This window comes from Leptodactylus fuscus, chromosome 2 (assembly GCF_031893055.1).
Source record: "Leptodactylus fuscus isolate aLepFus1 chromosome 2, aLepFus1.hap2, whole genome shotgun sequence".
Lineage (NCBI taxonomy): Eukaryota > Metazoa > Chordata > Amphibia > Anura > Leptodactylidae > Leptodactylus > Leptodactylus fuscus.
The window spans coordinates 174300581-174319600 of record NC_134266.1 but is presented as its reverse complement, the minus strand read 5'-3'; the positions used below and the strand labels follow the sequence as shown (position 1 = coordinate 174319600).

The window sequence follows — 19020 nt, the reverse complement described above, 5'->3', positions numbered from 1 at the left end:
AGTGAATATCTGTATCCTCTGGATGCAGATGAGTTGAAACCAGGAGATATTGGACTGGAAAAGTGGGACAGGACCCGTAATCTGGGACTGCCCTGCTGAATGTGGGACAGTTTGGAGGTATGGTGTTGCAACCTTGAGCAGAGGACATAGTGAACCACCTAAAGCCAGTTTCTGGTAGATGGTAACTCCTACCTTAATACAAATCCATAAAAGAAAATATAATTGTGGGGTTGTCCCTAGGACTTGAAATACGTGAACTGCTTCTTGCTTTCTGCATTTATTATTCTGGCAGATTTTATACAAATAGCTTGTGTGTTTTTTCTTTTGTCTAGTTGATCCCTTTAATCTAACAGGATCTTTCACGTGTGACAGTATATGAGCAGAGCTGGAGGTGAAGCATTGTGATATTATACAATCTCGTAATAGAGAGAGGCTGGCATATTCAGGCTTTGTTTGCTGATTTACAGCTTCAATGTTTGGAAGTCTACCACTAGCTATTCACTTTTCTGCTGAACACCAATGTCATGACAACCACCACATGACCTGCCTCAAACACACGGTAGTCTCTACAGTATTCCTCCATAGTCTCAGATCCTCAGTCATCAGCCTGGGAAGGAAGTCCACATTCAAGATGCATAGAGCCTACCAGCCCATATTACCATGTGGTAACAAATACCTGCAACAGAAATGGGACAAAACCTACTATGATGAGCATAAAAGAAAGGTACGTAGAGAAAAACGCAAAGCCTTCATTAGAATTTGTTAGCTTTATATGACTATGCACATGGCACTAAATGAAATAACTCATGCATTACCATAGTTTAAGACATAGTGATAGCAAATTTAGATTGTGAGCCCTATATGGGACAGCGTTAACAATATCTGTAAAAGCCCGTTGGAATATCATGGAGCTATATAAGTAAGCTAAAGAAATAAATAATCAATATAGACCTACTGATTTCAAAATATAGAACGATTTCTTAAAAAAGAAAGACTGCAGCTGAAAATTTCCTCAAGCACTCTTATAAAGGGTTAAACAGTCAAATCCATAAACATCATTTTTAAGGAGTTTATGGTATCAATAAATTATTTCCATTTAATTGGTTATGCCTATGAATACACTTAAAAAAATACTGCTAAAATATGTTCTGTGCCCATAGTTTTCAGGAATGCTGACTGCCATATTGTGCTGTTCAAGCATGCAAAAGAGTACTTGAAATTCTTAAAGGGTTCTTCCCATCTGGGACCTTTATGGAAAATCCACAGGATAATTCATAAATGTATGATAAATGTAGGTATATATGGAGATGGCGCAAGAGCTACGACCTGTCCTTATACGACCAATACCAGCTGTATAATATAGCCAGCACCCGCCATTCATAGCTGCGATTAGTGCCGACACCAATCACAGCTGTCAACACTTTAGATGCTGCGGGTGCCGCCTTCTTTTTCCAATCGCCGCAATCCAGAATGTCATCGGAGGGCGGCAATCAGTTGCCATGACAGCCGGTAACCTATTAAAGGCTCCAAGGTTTGTCATTACATTAGGTCTATTACACGCTGTCATAGACACCATGAAATAGATTACAAAGTATTTCACTATACACGGCAAAACATTAGTATTGCAGTGTATAGTGTAAATGATCAGACCCCCTAGGGTTCAAGGTCCCCAAGTTTTCTATACATAAACACAAAAGTATATATCACCCCCCTTTCCGTAGATCACGTATTAAAATAAACAAATGTAAACAAATACTTTAGGTATCCCCGCTCTCAAAAATGCCCAAGCTATTAAAATGTAAAAATATTTATCCCATACTTTGAATGTTGTAGCAGGGAAAAAAATCTAAATGGTCCACTGGCTGTTTTTTCACCACTTTGATCACTTTTTATTCCATTTTATTATAGAAGGCAAACTATCAGACCTTCCCCAAAATGGTATCAATAAAACCGCCATCTTGTCGTGCATAACAAGACGCCTTACCCAGATCCATACACATAAATATAAAAAAGTTACAGGTGTCACAATATGGTGACACCATTTTTTTTTCAAAGTTTTACATTTTTTAAGATATCAAAACATTACAAATACTATATAAATTTAACATGTCATTTTTGCCACATAGTGAATGGCATAAAAATAAAACCAATAAGAAATTGGCACAAGAAATTCTACCTTATTCAGAATTTTTTCCAGCTTCCCAGTACATTGTAAAGTTATTGAATGGTGCCATTACAAAGTACAGTTTGAGACCCTACAGTAAGTCCTAGAATATGCAAGTAACGCTAGGTTCACACTAGAGTTTGAGCCTCTCTGTCCCAGATTGTGCTTAAAATCTGCAGAGAGAAAAATTCTGCAAGGAGGACTTTTGTCTCCACTTAAATCTGGCAAACCACATTATAATCTATGGGGTACGCAAGTTTCCGCGTTTAATCGCTTTTTAAGTGGATATGGTTTCCGTCTTTTGGATCCCCAAGCGGACCAAAAGGACGGAAACCAGAACTCTAGTGTGAACCTAGCATTACTTTAGATTTTTTTCTATTTCATGCAGGCATCACATGAGAACAATTCACATAAAATAAGTCCCTAAACACCAAAACTTCCATCCAACCATAAAAATTAGCAACAGCACAATCAATGGGGCAATTTAGTTGTTCATTTCAAAAAGAACAAAAAATGGTATTCTCATCTAACAGCCAAAAATATCCAGCATGGCTGACCTGCTTTTGGCAGACTAAAGTTCATGGCATTTACATGTCTGACCACTGGCCAAAGTCTAATGTGCATTCCAGGTTTACATTTTAAGGACACAACATTCCCCCATATACTTTAAATTAATTTATGGACAATTTTAAATTATTTTCTTTTTAGAAATCAATTTGAAGTACTTTTATGTCAGTGAACACAACCATCCCAGATGACATCTGAAAAGTTATTTCAATTCTCTTTTCAAAATAATTTATTTGTTGTAGTGATCAAGAGAGACAATTAAAATGTGAATGGAATTTGATATTTTGGTATTATGGGCTGTTAATACGATATTAACTGGTTGAAATGTCATGTGGAGACCAGAGGAATTTGATTAATAACCCTGAACATTGGCTTTGCATGGATGGTATGAAATACACTCTGTGGGAGAAAGCCACCAAGCACAATCCTTAGTTTAACCCATGACTTCAATTGTTATGCACTGCTTCTTGAAGTACAGTGGTAAAATGCAATCATGTATGACTAAATAAAAATAGCTCTTTTTGTGCCGAGCATATTCTGTTTGTTATATCTGCTCAGGTTGAAGTGGATCTCAGTGAATTGTTTCTTAAGTGTTTTATTGATATGGTGCCAGCTTATAGTGGTTACAGTAGAAGAATAAACAAGAAGCAGTTACTGTATCTTACAATAGCTTGTCTGATCTTCTGCGTTGTGCTCAAATACCCACGTTCTACTTTCTAGTAGAATTACATCCAGTAACAGGCCTGGACTTGGGAGGAAGGTCTAGCAATACTTACAAAGTTACATAGTAGTATTGGAAAAGGACATAAATTGTAACTACTTGATTATTAGTTATGGCTACCAAGCCCTAAAAACATTGTAAAATATATATGATTTATGGTATCCCGAGCTAGTATTTACTAATTCCTTGGATCCTCAGGGGTCCCAAATGCCTCTCTACAACATAAGAAGATACCAATATTCTAGATAGCACATAGTAAGAGAGGGTCCTATTACAGATTTTGTTTTGAGGTCCAGGAGCTTCAAGTTATGTCTCAGATTATACCTGTGTTCTAAAAATTCAAAGCAGAGCGTATACTAGTACTAGTGTATACTATATGCTATACAGAGCGTATACATTTATCCGAACTAGTGCAGCAATTTTTAAGGTCTAAACCCCTGAATATATATATTTTGTTACTCAAAGTACATAGAGTATAGATTATTTTTTATTTGGGAGATGGCATTTTTTTCAGGAATTGTAGCATTGTTGCTAGTGATAAGTAGCTTAAGGTTAATTAATATATAGCAAATAGTTATAACATTTTCTAATACACTTTCATTGATTCCTTAAAGGGGTTTCCCCACAAACATAACCATACTTAAATGTATAGATAATTAAAAGTTAAATCTCTGCGGCGCTGTTCCTTAGACATACCGGTTTTAACCGGTATGCAAATGAGTTATCCACAGCAATGAGGGCGGGCCCCAGCGCTCAAACGGCGATGGGGCGTCCCCACTTCTGCCTGAGAGCTCAGTCCAGCGGCGCCTCCATCTTCACTGCAACCCCGTCTCTTCTGTCTTCTTCTGTCGGTCCAACTTCTGACGCCTGCACAGTACGCTTCTGTATTGAACTACAAGAGCAAGAGCGACCTCCCAAAAATGGCCGCCGTCTGTCCTGTAACCCTGAGTCTGGTGAGACAATATTGCTCCTGTTTTGTTGGTTTGGCTTGAAGTAAGCCACGAGTATAGTTAGATTATCCGTTTTTATTTTGTTTTTTCCTGAAGTTAAAGCTGTATTTTTTCTCATTTTGTGCCTGAAGTCAAGGTTTATTTATTTTCCTGTTTTTTTTGTAAATAAACCAGTTTGCTGCATATTTTGTGTCTCTGTCTTGACTGTTTGGGTCCGTACCACTGCTTCTACTGAGTTAACTTCCTCACAGTTGGTACAATGTATAAATTGTGTTAACTTTTCTTGTAAGCTTGTAATTACTATTAGCATCTTAAGTTTCTTTTTAAATGCGATTACTCACGTTTTACTAGATGCCATTTATCCCAGAGACTAATGCCTACTGTAAGGAGTGATTGATGTCTGCCCCGGAGAACATCTCTTTTTAGACAATAGATGCTATAGAGAGACACATGTTCATCATGTCCTGCAGCTTTGGCTTGTCCTTTCAAATCCACTCTAACTGCTCATCAATGGTGTTGTGTTCCTGAAGTGAATAGTAGCACTAGCTCAATGGAAACTATATACAAGATACATTAAGGATCTCACTTTCAAAGCTGTTCATAAATTCTGAAAACATGCAGTTGAGATGATCTGTCAGGGATGTGCTTTCTACAAGGCCAAGCCAATTTAATATTATATCATTAATATACAATAGTGTACAGATTTCATTGCAGAACAATTTCATATAATTGTAAAACATATTGTATTGCAAGCAGTTTATATGTATGAAGTTCTGCTGCTACTTTTCTTGACTTGTTTTTGGACTGTAGCCTTCCAGTGTAAATGAGATACTAAACATTCTCTGTTATTAGGCTTATTCAAAAAGTCATGCATGATGTTAAGGGGGCTGTCCTAAGAGACAGCGAACAGAGGCACTGTTTTCCTAATTACATCCTGGAAAACAAATTTGCATATATTTCCCATAATGCCCCAGTGGAGTGAAAATAGCATTGTAAGTCTCCTTACACCTGTAAAGGTGCCCACTCCCTAAGGAGTGTTATTATCCCCTAAACATTATCTGGCACTTTTTTTTATGCGATCTGGCACAATTACTTACCATGGACTGGTTTTCTCAGCAGGTCTGCGTCTTGTTAGGGAGTACAGTGCACACAGTGTCATACGCTATTCTTCAGACATGACGAGATTTTACATAACGTACAATATACAGCATATTGTCATTGTGCTGCATGTTTGTAACAGATACTGTAAATCACGGTTTCCATGTAAAAGCTAAACTGAAATAACAAAAGGCAATTCTGATGCTAATCCTGCTTCATCCATCACTCCTGCTCAGTATTGGGCACTGTTAAAAAGTGTTGGCGTGGATCAGTGAGCTAACAGGGAAAGACTACTTGATATGCTAGTAACGTACTAACTACACTTTGTGTTCTTGTATCTGTTGCTGTTTTGAGCAAGCCATGGCACGCACATTTTTTTTTGCATTTATTTCATACAGTCTGATTGATTTTGCACTTAATATATTCTATTTTGGATCTATCCATTCTAAGAAACAATACACGGGAGAAAAAATATAAAAAGCCAATAATCATGTTTATTAGGATAAAAAAAAATATTTGTAATATAAATCCAGAGTCTAGGTAAGTCTGAACGATTAAGCGTCAGTGCACACGGAGGTTTTTGGCGCTGATTTTGACGCTGAATCCGCCTGAAAATCAGCCTCCACAAAAAACCTCCTAACAGAGTTCTATTGCGAGGCTTTTTTTGGAGGCTGATTTTGAGGCGGATTCAGTGTGCACTGACCCTAAGCCCAATTATACATGTAATCCTCAAATATAGTATATAACCAGTGAGAAGTAAGACTCATAAATAAAATCAAATTATGCTGTAATAAATATGTAAGGCAAATAAAGAAATATTTATTAATATAATTGATATAAAAAGTAACTAGTTTGGGGTTTGGTTCCAATTACTTGAATAGATATATATTTATTATGCTAATTACAGTAATTACAAAAAATAAATAAAAGAAAATTGAAAAACAGACATGTTCTCCCTCCTCTTTTGTTTATATTCTCATAGATATTAAAAACAATATGCAAAAACAAAAACAACCTAAAAATAAAGCCCTATGTGTCACCAAAAAAAAGATGGAGAAATTAGTTGAAAACCCAAATGATAAATCTGTGAAATGGCTGTGGGGTCAAAATGCTTACTATACCCCTTGATAAATTCTTAAGGGTGTTGTTTCCAAAATGGAATCACTTTTGGAGGGGTGGGGGGTGTCCCGTTGTATTGGTACACTACAGTACCAATACCCAATCCCGATTGTTAGGAGTATTTAGGTTCATTACTTTCTATTTTTCTTACCTGGGGAGTTTTTGGCTGCGCAGTGTCTGGGGTGGCATCCTGGCGCTGCGGGGTTGTCCTGTTGTGGGTATTGGTGCACACCTTCTGACTTGCACGCGCGCACTGCTGGTAGGCAGCTTTATCTCCTGGTTGATTAGTCTGTCCTCCCATTTGCACCTGGGAGGAGTGGTCTCTACTCTGTATTTAAACCCATGCCTCCCATGGTTCTGTGCTGAGTGTCGCTTTTACAGAGCTAGGCCTTAGCAGGAGGAGTAGGTGGTTATCTTGGATAGAGGAAGTTCCGTGGTTGGTTTTTGGGAGGTTTGGGTGAACGAGTTGGTTTGTGTGTTTAGCCAACTGCTGTAACTGAGATACGTCAGAAGCTTGGATGGCATCCATTCGTAGCTTGATCCCCTCCATCTCAGTGGAAATCTGCTGCACCGCCTGGTACAACTGTTTCAGGTCCGTCATAATGCAAACGAACTTTTTTTTTTTTTTTTACAGGCTGAGTGTACTGTTATGTCAGTCCAGGTAGCTGCAACAGGGCTAAGGAATAGCAGTAGGAAATCTCGCCCTGCACTACTCCCACTAGCTAACCCGGTCCCTGCCTCACGGGTGTGGGTCGGCTGTACTCAGGCTAAGCCTGACCCCGACAGCTCCTCTCTCACTGATACCGTAGGCCTAGAGGGAAGTGGGAGAAGGAATGCCCTATAAGATATCTAGGGACTGGAGACTAAAGGGGGACACCCCTAACGAACAAGTGAAGCTGCTACTGACAGGGACTGACAAGGGTGTGCGCTGACTAACAACACAAGCAGCACACAGGAAAAATGTGGGAAAGGATTCCCCCAAACCAATATGGGAAGGAACCTTACACTAGGAAACAAACACAGGGAAACTGAGTAGAAATCAAAGGATAAGGCAATTCACTCACACAGTCAATTATACACAGAGGGAGGATTGGTGAACACAGAAGGGAAAACACACAAACCAACTCGTTCACCCAAACCTCCCAAAAACCAACCACGGAACTTCCTCTATCCAAGATAACCACCTACTCCTCCTGCTAAGGCCTAGCTCTGTAAAAGCGACACTCAGCACAGAACCATGGGAGGCATGGGTTTAAATACAGAGTAGAGACCACTCCTCCCAGGTGCAAATGGGAGGACAGACTAATCAACCAGGAGATAAAGCTGCCTACCAGCAGTGCGCGCATGCAAGTCAGAAGGTGTGCACCAATACCCACAACAGGACAACCCCGCAGCGCCAGGATGCCACCCCAGACACTGCGCAGCCAAAAACTCCCCAGGTAAGAAAAATAGAAAGTAATGAACCTAAATACTCCTAACACCGATTTCACATAAATGATCCAAAATTTGTTGTTTTCAAGTATTTTTATTGAGTTTTAACGTTTTACAACGTAAAATGAACATTGAAGGAGGAACATACTGCATATAGTAACAGCAAATTTGTTGACAAAGTAGATTATAAAATTTATTAATGAAACAAATACTGCCAGAAATTAAAAGTTGTCTGAAAAATTAGATACTCTTTAAGTGCACAGTCACGTAGAGGCCATCTTTTCTGTGATTTTTTTCTGCAATGTGTTGATGGACCACTACTAATGTCGCCTCCTTACCCCCTCCCATCTCCCTAGGTAAGCTATCCCACCGCAGGGATATGGGTAAATATATATATATATATATATATATATATATATATTTTTTTTTTTATTTATTTATTTTTTTTAATACAACCCCTTTAAATTTTCTATTGGAATCTACAGTCTAGTCAAATTAGCCAGCGGATGTGAATGAATACAATGTTGCTTAACAACACTACAACTAGAAACAAGTATACTAGTATGTGCAAACACAGCATAGTTGCAAGTTAAGTATTATGTAACATACAATTTTCACTTAACAAATGAGCAGAGGAGATTATGTTTTGTTTGCCAACAAAAAAGCATAAAATTACAGCGTTCAGTGGCGGAAGAACAACTATAAAAGGATTACTGTATGAGATGCAATGAGAGCAAATAATGCACAATGTTATATATGTATTTATGTATGCGAATAGGTCAATAAATACAGACACAGATAAATATTACAACCTGATTAGCAGTCAGCATTTTACTGCAGAAATATTCTTCTTCCTTCAAAACAATGTATGCCATAGACATTTGTTGGTACACTGATGAGCAAAAGGGTAACAATGTTTTGAATTTTAGACTTTCAAGATTCATATCTTGGTGCTGTTGACAATACAGTATATACTGCTTTACCCTTTTCAAGTATGAATGCGGGTAAACCCCAGTGAAACAGTTTTTTGTCCTTGATGACAAATTTAATACATTTTGAGACACTTTTGTGTAGCTATACAAAACCAACACAATTTTGGTGAGATTTTGTTGCACATTGAAACATCTCTAGACACATCTATATTTATGCTATACTCCTTTCCAGGCATACCCCAATAACCTCTCTATAGTGTCACAAACATATAATACATCTGATGCAAAACATACACAATTTAAGTAAAAATTTGGCACATTTTGCTTTGTAGCCTTTTCACAGTGGGTCATACATAATAGTGGTGCTGATAATGATACAATGTACAATTGTATATTATAGGTACAGTCAGCTAAACCTATGGTGGACACAAACAGTCCTCAAGCGTATGTACATCTCAACCTAAAACTGAAGAAATTAAAGGTAATATTTCATAACATACTATTTAATTTCTATATGTGGTATTACAGTAACTAGGTATTCTGTAGATACTAACATGCGAAAGAAAAAACTCCCCTTTCTTCCAAAGGTCTTTAAAATTCACAGCAAGGCCCCCGACCTACAGTACCATGTGCCATTTATACCACTGCTGTATTCTTATGTAGTAGACGTTCTTGCTTCTTTTGTTTAGTATTAAGTATATGAGAGATGTGGTAGCAATCATTTTTTACCTACAACATTTTACAGATGGAAGAATATAATGCCCCCTATGCCAAGGTGACAACTATGATAAATTATAACATAAGCAAAGATAGCAGTCTCCTAAATGTCACATGGGTTGTGGTCATATAATAGCCATTATTGATTGGAAACATTTAGCTGGAGAGTCCAAATTCACATAGCAACAAATATAGCAAGCTGTTCCAGTATGCTTCTATAGAAAACAATACATGTATTCTTGCATATGTTTAGATCAATACACAACAAGATTAGCTTGCTGCACAGCAACACACTATGTGGAAGATAAATGTATTTTGTATTATGTTTAGATGCTTTTGTCCAGTCTTTACAAAGCTACAAACTATTTCATTGCTGTATGTGCAGATATGTGAGTACTAGCAATGGATCTTATGAATACTACAAACAAAATCTTAGTTTTAGAAGTAGAAGTTCATATCTAAAGGGATATTCCAGTTTTTATTTTAAATTATTTGCCTATAGAAATCAAATTCCTAGAATTTTCTAATTTACATGTATTACATTTTTGCTCACATACGTTTATATAAAGTATAAGATTTTCTTTTCCACAGATATGATGTAATGATGCTTTAGTAATACTGTATGTGTTCTGTTCCTGAATATACCACTATTAATCTCTCTACTGGATGATTAACTGAATCTCTGGGGTCACATGACTTGTGTAAGGGTCATGTGTGTCACCATGGGCTCATGGGCTTCAATGCAAGACCTGTAAATGGGCCCCTATCTTGTGTCATTTAAGATAGTGGAATATTTTAGGCAGAAGGACCGTTGCGATCCCCTTAGTGTTTAGAGCCTTTTCATGACTGCAACTACTGCACCCCCTATAGCTACGCCCCTGCTCCTACAGCTGCATTTCATAGGTCAAAGAATGGACCATACCATTTTTTCTTCTGATAACAAAGAGATGTGAACAAGATTTCAAATATATAAATACATGTACAGCAGAAAAACATATGATATCCTATTCTCTACACAAATAAATTAAGTCATATAAAACAGAATACCTCTTTTACTACCAACTCACCCTCAGCATCTAACATTTGGGGCAATAAAGCTGTTTGGAAGAGTCCAAACACAAAAATCATGTAGAAAAAAGGGTGCCGTGTAAATTACAAAAAGATAGCCATATCGGAAGTTGAAAAGTCAGTTTTACCGTTTTCACCTTCCATAACTATTATTTTGCAAGATGGCTTTAAAAGATTGACAAGCCTCTTCTCTTTAGCATTTCTTTTTATTTAAATAAGGCAAACTTTATTTCAGAAACAGTGTTATTCATCCATAGAATAAATAATACAGCGACAACTCCTTCTCAGAATAAAGCAATGAAATGGCTTCATCTTATCTACTTCCCAACTATCGGTTTTAATTTTTGAGGAGAACTGTGCTTCAGTATAGTAATACACCATGCCCAATTACATTAATTTGCAACCTTGTATTTCTATGCAAGGACAATAGGCAACCATGTATTACTGTATGTGGACACATCAGGTTTACTACTGGAGGGCTAATCTTTGCAGCATCTCTCCACTCTGACTCATGATATATTCCATTTCCACATATGACATTTATAACTGATAGGAGATTTAACCACATTGTTTTTACAGGAATGAGCAAACTAAGGTGTTTGGAGATTCCCAAGCAGCACCAGGACTTCTTCAAGTCTGAGGGAACATTGGGCTTACCTACCCTTTAACATTAGGATTTTAATTGGTTAGGATTTACATTTAGGCTGCCTTCACGTGGAGTAATGGCGGGCTCAATTTGAGCTTATTTTTACAGGTGTAGAAGTCCGAGTGTCGCGTTAACATTGCATTTACTTGCCGTTTTTTGCTCGTGTACACGCTCCGCATTTTTTAACAGAGCGTGTACGCTAGCAAAAAACGTAGCGTATGCGCTCATAGTAAAAAAAACGCAGCGTAAATGCAACGTTGACGCAACCCTCGGACTTCTACGCCTGTAAAAATAAGCTCAAATTGAGCCCGCCGTTACTCCGTGTGAAGGCAGCCTTATATGGGATTTTATGGCCCAGTAAAGGGGCTCTATCAGCAAAATCATGCTGATAGAGCCCCACATATGCGTGAATAGCCTTTAAAAAGGCTATTCAGGCACCGTAAATGTTATATTAAACTACCCCCCCCCCATTTTAAAATAAAACCCTAAAAAAGAATGTTATCTACTTACGCATTGTGCACGCTGGGCGGGCATTCAGGGTGTGTCTTCTTCATCATCCACACCTCTTCTTCTCTTCCTCCGATCCCATCCTCCTCCGACGCTCGCGAACTGACACTGATATAAAAAAATGGCCTGGGCACATGCGCAGTAGCATGCGGCTTCTACTATGGCTTACTGTGCAGGCGCCCAGGCCATTTTTTTTTATCAGTGTCAGTCCGCGAGTGCCGGAGGAGGATGGGACCGGAGGACATCGGAGGAAGAAGAGGCGTGGGTGAAGAACACGGCGGACTCTGAATGCCCGCCCAGCGTGCACAATGCGTAAGTAGATAACATTCTTTTTTAGGGTTTTATTTTAAAACGGGGGGGGGGGGGGGGGTAGTTTAATATAACATTTATGGTTCATGCATATGTGGGGCTCTATCAGCATGATTTTGCTGATAGAGCCCTTTTAAAGTTATTTTCTTTCTACTTTTTTTTCCCCTTATTTTGCCAATAGCTTGAAGAGGAACGGCTGTCAATCATTGAAAGGGACAACCGACTGTTGCTGGAGAAAATGTCAGCTATCATGAGAACTAAAGGAAGAATTGACAACAAAAATAATTATGAAGCTAAAAGGTGAGTAGTCCAAAGGAGTTTTCTCATCGAAGCATTTGGCTATCTCCACATTCCCATTGAAATGAAGGCAGCAGTGCACATGCCGCCTAGCCACCGCTCTATTCAGAATGGGGGACAAAAATCCCTTATCCTGCAATTAATCCTCTCTGCTATTGGGAGGGGATAATTTATTTAATAGGAAAACCCTTTTAATGGATAACGTAGGTAAGATTCTTTACACTTCCATGTACATGATCTACAATATCTAATGCAGGAATATAAATTTAAAGAGCTTTATACTGTCAGAGGGGGCGTTCTTTACCGCCCAGTAATGACGCTGAGCGGTGAGGAAAGTCCCCTAGTACTAGTCTATGGACGAGTACTGTTAGGATGAGAGGGGGCATTCCTCACTGCTCAGTGTCATGGCTGGGCAGTAAGGAATGCCCCCTCTGACAGAGCTATGGACAGGCTGTCAGGAGGAGCGTTCACAGATAGGCTGTCTGAAACGTCCTTCTGACAGTGAAGCGCCATCGGTAACGGCACTGATAGCTCTTCTCCCGGGCACATAACAGGAAAGCCGATAGTGCGCTGAATTCAGTGTACTGTCGGCTTTCTAGCGATGCATAAAACCGCATGTGCCTGAGGACATGAAAGGTCCTCTTTAAAGATCATCGGCGAAATCATTATTTTTGTATAAGCACAAGTAATATTACAATGATATAATAGAAATTTGCACTATGTGATTGTTACATCTGTTCGGATCCTAATATTGTGACAATCCTCCTCCAATACTTAATTTACCAATTTACTCTGCATGTTAATGACTTCCTTGTCATGTGACCAGATTCACCGCTCCAACAGGAATTTAGAAGCAAAATTGTCACCCTTGATGATTTGTTTGGAACCACAGTGGATGTGACAAATCCCATTACTTTATATTTAGAACATGAGGTTTTTAGTTAACCCTTGTATACAAAAAAACATTCATTTCTGAACATTTCATTTTTCAAGTTTAAATAAAGAAAAAAGAGAGCAAGAATTGCTGAAAGTATCCAGAGAGAACCAGACCATTGGAGACAGAATCACAAAGTGCGAGCCGCAGTATAGAGTTGAAAAATGGCATGAAGACTGGGTAAAAGCAGAGAAGTACATGGACACCATTGCTAAATACCCAAGGGGATGGTATGCTATTCAGCACCCAGAAAAGGTATTGCTGTTCATGAAATATGTGAAAATTGATTTCTGCATAGTAAGGTCGAATTAGGACAAATGTCCATCTAGTTTAGTCCACACTCCTGCAGTGAGTTTTGATCTAGAAGAAGTCATGAAGCAGAAGCCAATGTTCTTAATTCCTCTTTTTAGGGCCATTCAGGTTTCTATCATTTTTACAACTTCCTCAAGCAGAGAGTTCTATCCTGACACAGGTCATATATTGGACTACAATATCCTTTTCAATGAAAATGTAGAACCCTTCTTTTCTCTAGATGTAGATGATTTAGTTTATTTATTAGACCCCCCCCCCTAGGGACCTTGAACCCCAGGGGGTCTGATCAATAATGCAATGCATTACAATGCTAATGAATTACGATGCTGTTGCATTGCAAAATACCATCTTTTGTGTGACAGGCTGGATACAAATAAATGCCAGACAAGCCTGCTATAGGCTCCTCTCTGCCACGGCAACCGAACTACCAAAAATGGTGGCGCCCATGCACTGTGAGGAAAATGATGCCTTGGTCAGCTTTGACCAAGGAACCAGGGGCCTTAATGTCTGTGATGAATGTGGTGAATTGATCGCAGCCACTACCATTGGAACTCTGCTGCATAATACAGCATGGACCCTGCAGCTATGGCAGATGTTCAGCTCCTGAGAGTAATGTCAGATTTTTTTAAATTCCAATCCATACTCAACATGAAAATCAATTTCCAAAAGTCTGAAGACCTTAACACATTGCCCCCTACAAACATTCAGACTACGCTAGCTAACGCCTTTCTTTTTCAGTGGTCTTCAGAGGGATTTTTTCTAGGATCTGTCTTTTGAGAACAATTTGGGCAGATTTGCAGAAGAGTTTGTCAAAGGGCCTTTACACTTGGTTCAGGCACTGTGCAATTGTGAGCATTCTTCTCCGTCTATTATATATCTTACAAACTGTCCTCATATGACTTCCCCCCCATGTTCTTCAAACTGCTGCCAGTCTAGTTTGTTTGGGATAGACTAGCACTTCTTGCAATCACTTTTCACTCTGACAAAATTGATGCGGAGTTTGGGATTACCCCACTATCAATGACATTACAAGTGCTGCAGCAGATGTTGGATTGTTGTAGTCATGGCCCGACCAAGCAATGGGTATTATTGGAAAACTGTTTCTCTGGCACTCCCCTCCACATTTCCCCTTGTTTGGATTGCTCTTTCTCTGCTGCACTGAGGGTCCAGCTCACTGTGATCTCCCCTAAACCGCCATATTTAAAATCTTAGATAACCTTCAGTTCCCTATAAATCCTAGTGCGAGGCTGGGAAGTTAAGGGCAATGCATTTCTGTTCACACAGGGACCTACTTTTAGTCTATCTGTCTCACCCATGAGGATACAATAGATCCTTAACGCCTTTTGAAAGGGTCTATTCAAGAACTGGGTCGAGTCCGATAATCTCTGTTGGACTTTTACGCACTCATGCTTTTTCTCACTCCTCAATGTTGCAGAATTCTGGAATGCGCTCACAAATTCTCAATACGTAAAATTTTCCCCAACTGGCTCTTCACTTCGCTGGAGGTGTATTACAGTGAAGGAGCCCCCACTGCACATATTTTGGGACAGTCCTGGTGTGATCTCCAGAGTGTTTCAGGGCACTTTTTACATTTTGCATTTGACTGGGCTGTCTCTGCATGCATTCAGCAAGTTGATTCTCATACATTTTGTTAATGCCAGCAGACCTTTATTGCATCTCTTTATAAGTCTACTGCCTCCCCATCATTGGTTCAATGGATATACAAAGTAGAGGGCATCCAACATATGAAGGATCTTTGAAATACTCATGATAGCACTGTCTCTGCCTTGATCCCTGGATTATTTTCCAAGGCTATCAAGAGTAGCGTGACCTTGTAGGTCACGCTATATCCATACAGCATCAAGATACACTCTGAGGTACTCCCCTTCTCTGGTGGCTTGATGGGACAACCGTTGATCCCCTTGCCTCCTGACCTCTGCCTTCTCCCCTTTTTCCTCTCCATCCTCCAGCCTTTTTTCTTTCTCTTCTCAGCCCTCTGTTTTATTTCTTTGTTATGGTATATTTAAGGGGGTAACTTTCAGTTGTGAAATACGCATTATTTCTTGATCCGATTGCTTTTCTGTCATTATTGGTTTGCCACTTGTCAACTGTTGCTATTATACTTTTTAATTTACAAACCCAATAAACAATCATTTCTTTTAGGAAATAGGGATAAACTGTTTTTAGGTGCATCATACTGTACCTTTGATTGTTTTCTTTTTCTCTACAGCCTTTATCAGGAAAAAAAACTGTCAGAAAAGAGTCTGTAAAAGATGTCAAAGCAAAAACTGATAAAGATGGAGACAGAGGATCAATTGAGGGAATTAAAACTAAGAAACAGGAGGGTGTAAGCAAGGACAATACAGGGAGGATCAAGGAAAATAAGGATTTAGAGCCAAAAAAAAAGAAAGAAAAAAAGAGCAAAGATAAAGATCAACAAAAAGTAAGCAACAAAAAAGAGAAAATCCAGGCAAGTACAGTTGGCAAACAAAAGTCAGAAAAGGATGAAGAGTTTATGAAGCATAACGAAGAGGACAGCAAGGTATTAATGGGGAACAATGAGACAAGTTACTATGATCCTAGTAAAGAAGATGAAGCTCACAAGCCAGAACACTCTGAAATGGAACAGGAGACAGATGATGAAAATAAGGGATCAGTTTATTCCAAGAAGGATTCAGATGTGGAATAGATTTTTAATTTATTAGGGATCTTTATGGTAATCTTCATTGGACTGAAACACATATTCTTGTCAAGTCTCTACTTCATACATGATCACTAAATCTAAAACACAATCTTATTTATACTAAGACTATACATAATGAAGTTTAGAAAATGTCTACAGAAGGTCTGTAAACACTCACCCCCAAAACTATCTTCTATTTTCTTATGTTGCTGCAGTTTTAGGGTCCCGCTCCATTTATATCCTATTAATATTATAAATGTGAAAGTTTGTGAGTTTGGATGTTTGTGGGTTTGTGTGTTCGGATGTTTGTTAGTCAATCACGCAAAACCCGCTCGACCGATTTGGCTGAAATTTTCCACAAACATAGTTAATACACCCCATTGCGCAATAGGCTACTTTTCGTCACAATTGCGCACATACGTTTTTCCCAGGACCCCCACAAACCCCAAACTCACATCACCATCTCTGCAATCTCACACACTTTGGACCATAGCAAGTCACAAAATTCATATTGCCTTCTGCAGCCTCGCCCCTAACCCCACACAATCACATATACATATACTTTACCACTTTGCCCCTCACCTTAACGAGCTCTTTAACGCTCCGGAGCAGCCATGTTTGCCAACCCCCACCGCTCTGACAATCCGCGACACCGCCCACCCATGTCAATACCCCTAGGCGGTCTAATAAATGCAAAAAAAAAAAGTTTAAAAAAAGTAAAAAATATATTAAAAACAACAAAAAAAAGGATTAAAAATTCAAATCACCCCCCTTTCCCTAGAACACATATAAAAGTAGTTAAAAACTGTGAAACACATACATGTTAGGTATCCCCGCGTCCAAAATCACCCGCTCTACAAAGCTATACAAATATTTTTCCTGTTCGGTAAACACCGTAGCGGGAAAAATGGTCAAAAGTGCCAAACCGCCGGTTTTCACTGTTTTGATTCTGATAAAAATTTGAATAAAAAGTGATCAAAGCAATAACATTTCCTGAAGATGGTAGAACTACAAAGTACACCCAGTCCCGCAAAAAAACCCGCTATATACATCCCCGTACATGCACGTATACAAAAGTTACGGCTGTCGGAATATGGCGACTTTTCACAAAAATTTTTTTTAACAGTTTTGGATTTGTTTTTAAGGGGTCAAAATGTAACTAAAACCATATAAATATGGTATCCCCGGAATCGTAACGAAACACAGAATACAGGGGACATGTCATTTTGGTTGCACAGTGAACGCCGTAAAACCAAAGCCCGTAAGAACGTCACAGAAATGCATTTTTTCTTGAAATCCACCCCATTCTGATTTTTTTCCCTGCTTCCCAGTACATTATATAGAATAATTAATGGTGGCATCATGAAGAAAAATTTATCCCGCAAAAATTAAGACCTCATATGGCTCTGGGAGCGGAGAAATAAAAAAGTTATGGGGTTTAGAAGGAGGGGAGTCAAAAACGAAAATCAAAAAATGCCATCGGCAGGAAAGGGTTAACTAACTTCAAATACCTCTGTCCCAAAGTCACTATGTAAAGTTTATACCAACACCGTATAGCAGCTCAAATACAAAGTAACTGCAACACAAAAGTCTCACGTATTCTCAGAATTACAGCAAAAACAAGATACACAGTTACATTTCATATCCCATACCTTATACACAGTACGAAAACCTTACCCACGCCTGTATATACCCACTTCTACAATCACCGCAGACGAAGTCGCGGGTACCAGCTAGTGATTAATAACTTCAACTGTTCTCTAAGGACAATGTAGCATGTGCATTGCACTGTTGGAACGGAGGGCAGTACACTTCAATTCCAAACACATAAATGGAGCGTTGGCCGGAAATAATACAGACAGAACTGTGATCTTGGAGTCATATGAAAGATGAGAATCTCATATAGGCTTTATAATGACTGAGACATAACTATTTGAAGTAACACCATACACAGCCTAAGCTTCTCTGCATTACACTAGTGCCCACCCCTACCACCTAGTGAAAGCAGTGTACAGATTTTAGCTCTTAATAGAGAATAGGGAAAGAATAAAGAAATGCGGGACTTCACAGAAAGAAATTCGACATTTGTCAGTAAAGTATATTACAAAATTTGTTAATGGCACAAATACTGGCAGAAAAATCAATAGTTGTCCAAAGTTTAGTTACATTTTAATTATGATACAAGTCCTAAGTCACAGATTAAGAAGATATTGGTCAGTTTAATGGTAATTGCACACTGCTGCTACGGTGTAAAAAGACCCTAAAGTGGAAAGAAATACCCAGCGACAAATGTTTTGTACAATGTCTTAAAAGGGGTTGACGAGGATAAAAAAATAAAAATTATATTAGGCTGAGGAAGGTGAAAAAAAAAAAAAAGGTCAAATGTTTGCCTTGGGAACCCGCCATTCCAAGGTACACCACTGACCACAGCAGTAACATTAGTATGATCATTTATAAACCCAGAACAATGTCTACATATCAACATTTTAGCAACTTCTGCTCATTCATCTTTATGACATGTTGTAATTGTATAGAATAATAAAGTGCATTTCTGAACTACCTGCA

The 19020-nt window shown here is 38.7% G+C and overlaps 1 protein-coding gene across 1 annotated transcript; it reads left to right on the top strand.

The window, feature by feature from the left end:
- Nucleotides 1-623: 623 nt before the first annotated feature.
- Nucleotides 624-16461, top strand: CFAP97D2 (CFAP97 domain containing 2). Its single transcript, XM_075263128.1, has 5 exons — nt 624-724; nt 9383-9463; nt 12411-12529; nt 13520-13715; nt 16003-16461. Exons 1-5 carry the CDS (start codon nt 632-634, stop codon nt 16459-16461), a joined length of 948 nt encoding a protein of 315 aa, XP_075119229.1. The 5' UTR covers nt 624-631.
- The last annotated feature ends 2559 nt before the right edge of the window (nt 16462-19020 follow it).

Excerpts from the sequence above, each read along its gene's own strand:
- CFAP97D2 (XM_075263128.1), top strand. The coding sequence starts at position 632 with ATGCATAGAGCCTACCAGCCCATATTACCATGTGGTAACAAATACCTG. Across the intron at positions 12,530-13,519 it reads AATAATTATGAAGCTAAAAG|TTTAAATAAAGAAAAAAGAG; the intron begins GTGAGTAGTCCA and ends TCATTTTTCAAG. Across the intron at positions 13,716-16,002 it reads CTATTCAGCACCCAGAAAAG|CCTTTATCAGGAAAAAAAAC; the intron begins GTATTGCTGTTC and ends TTTTCTCTACAG.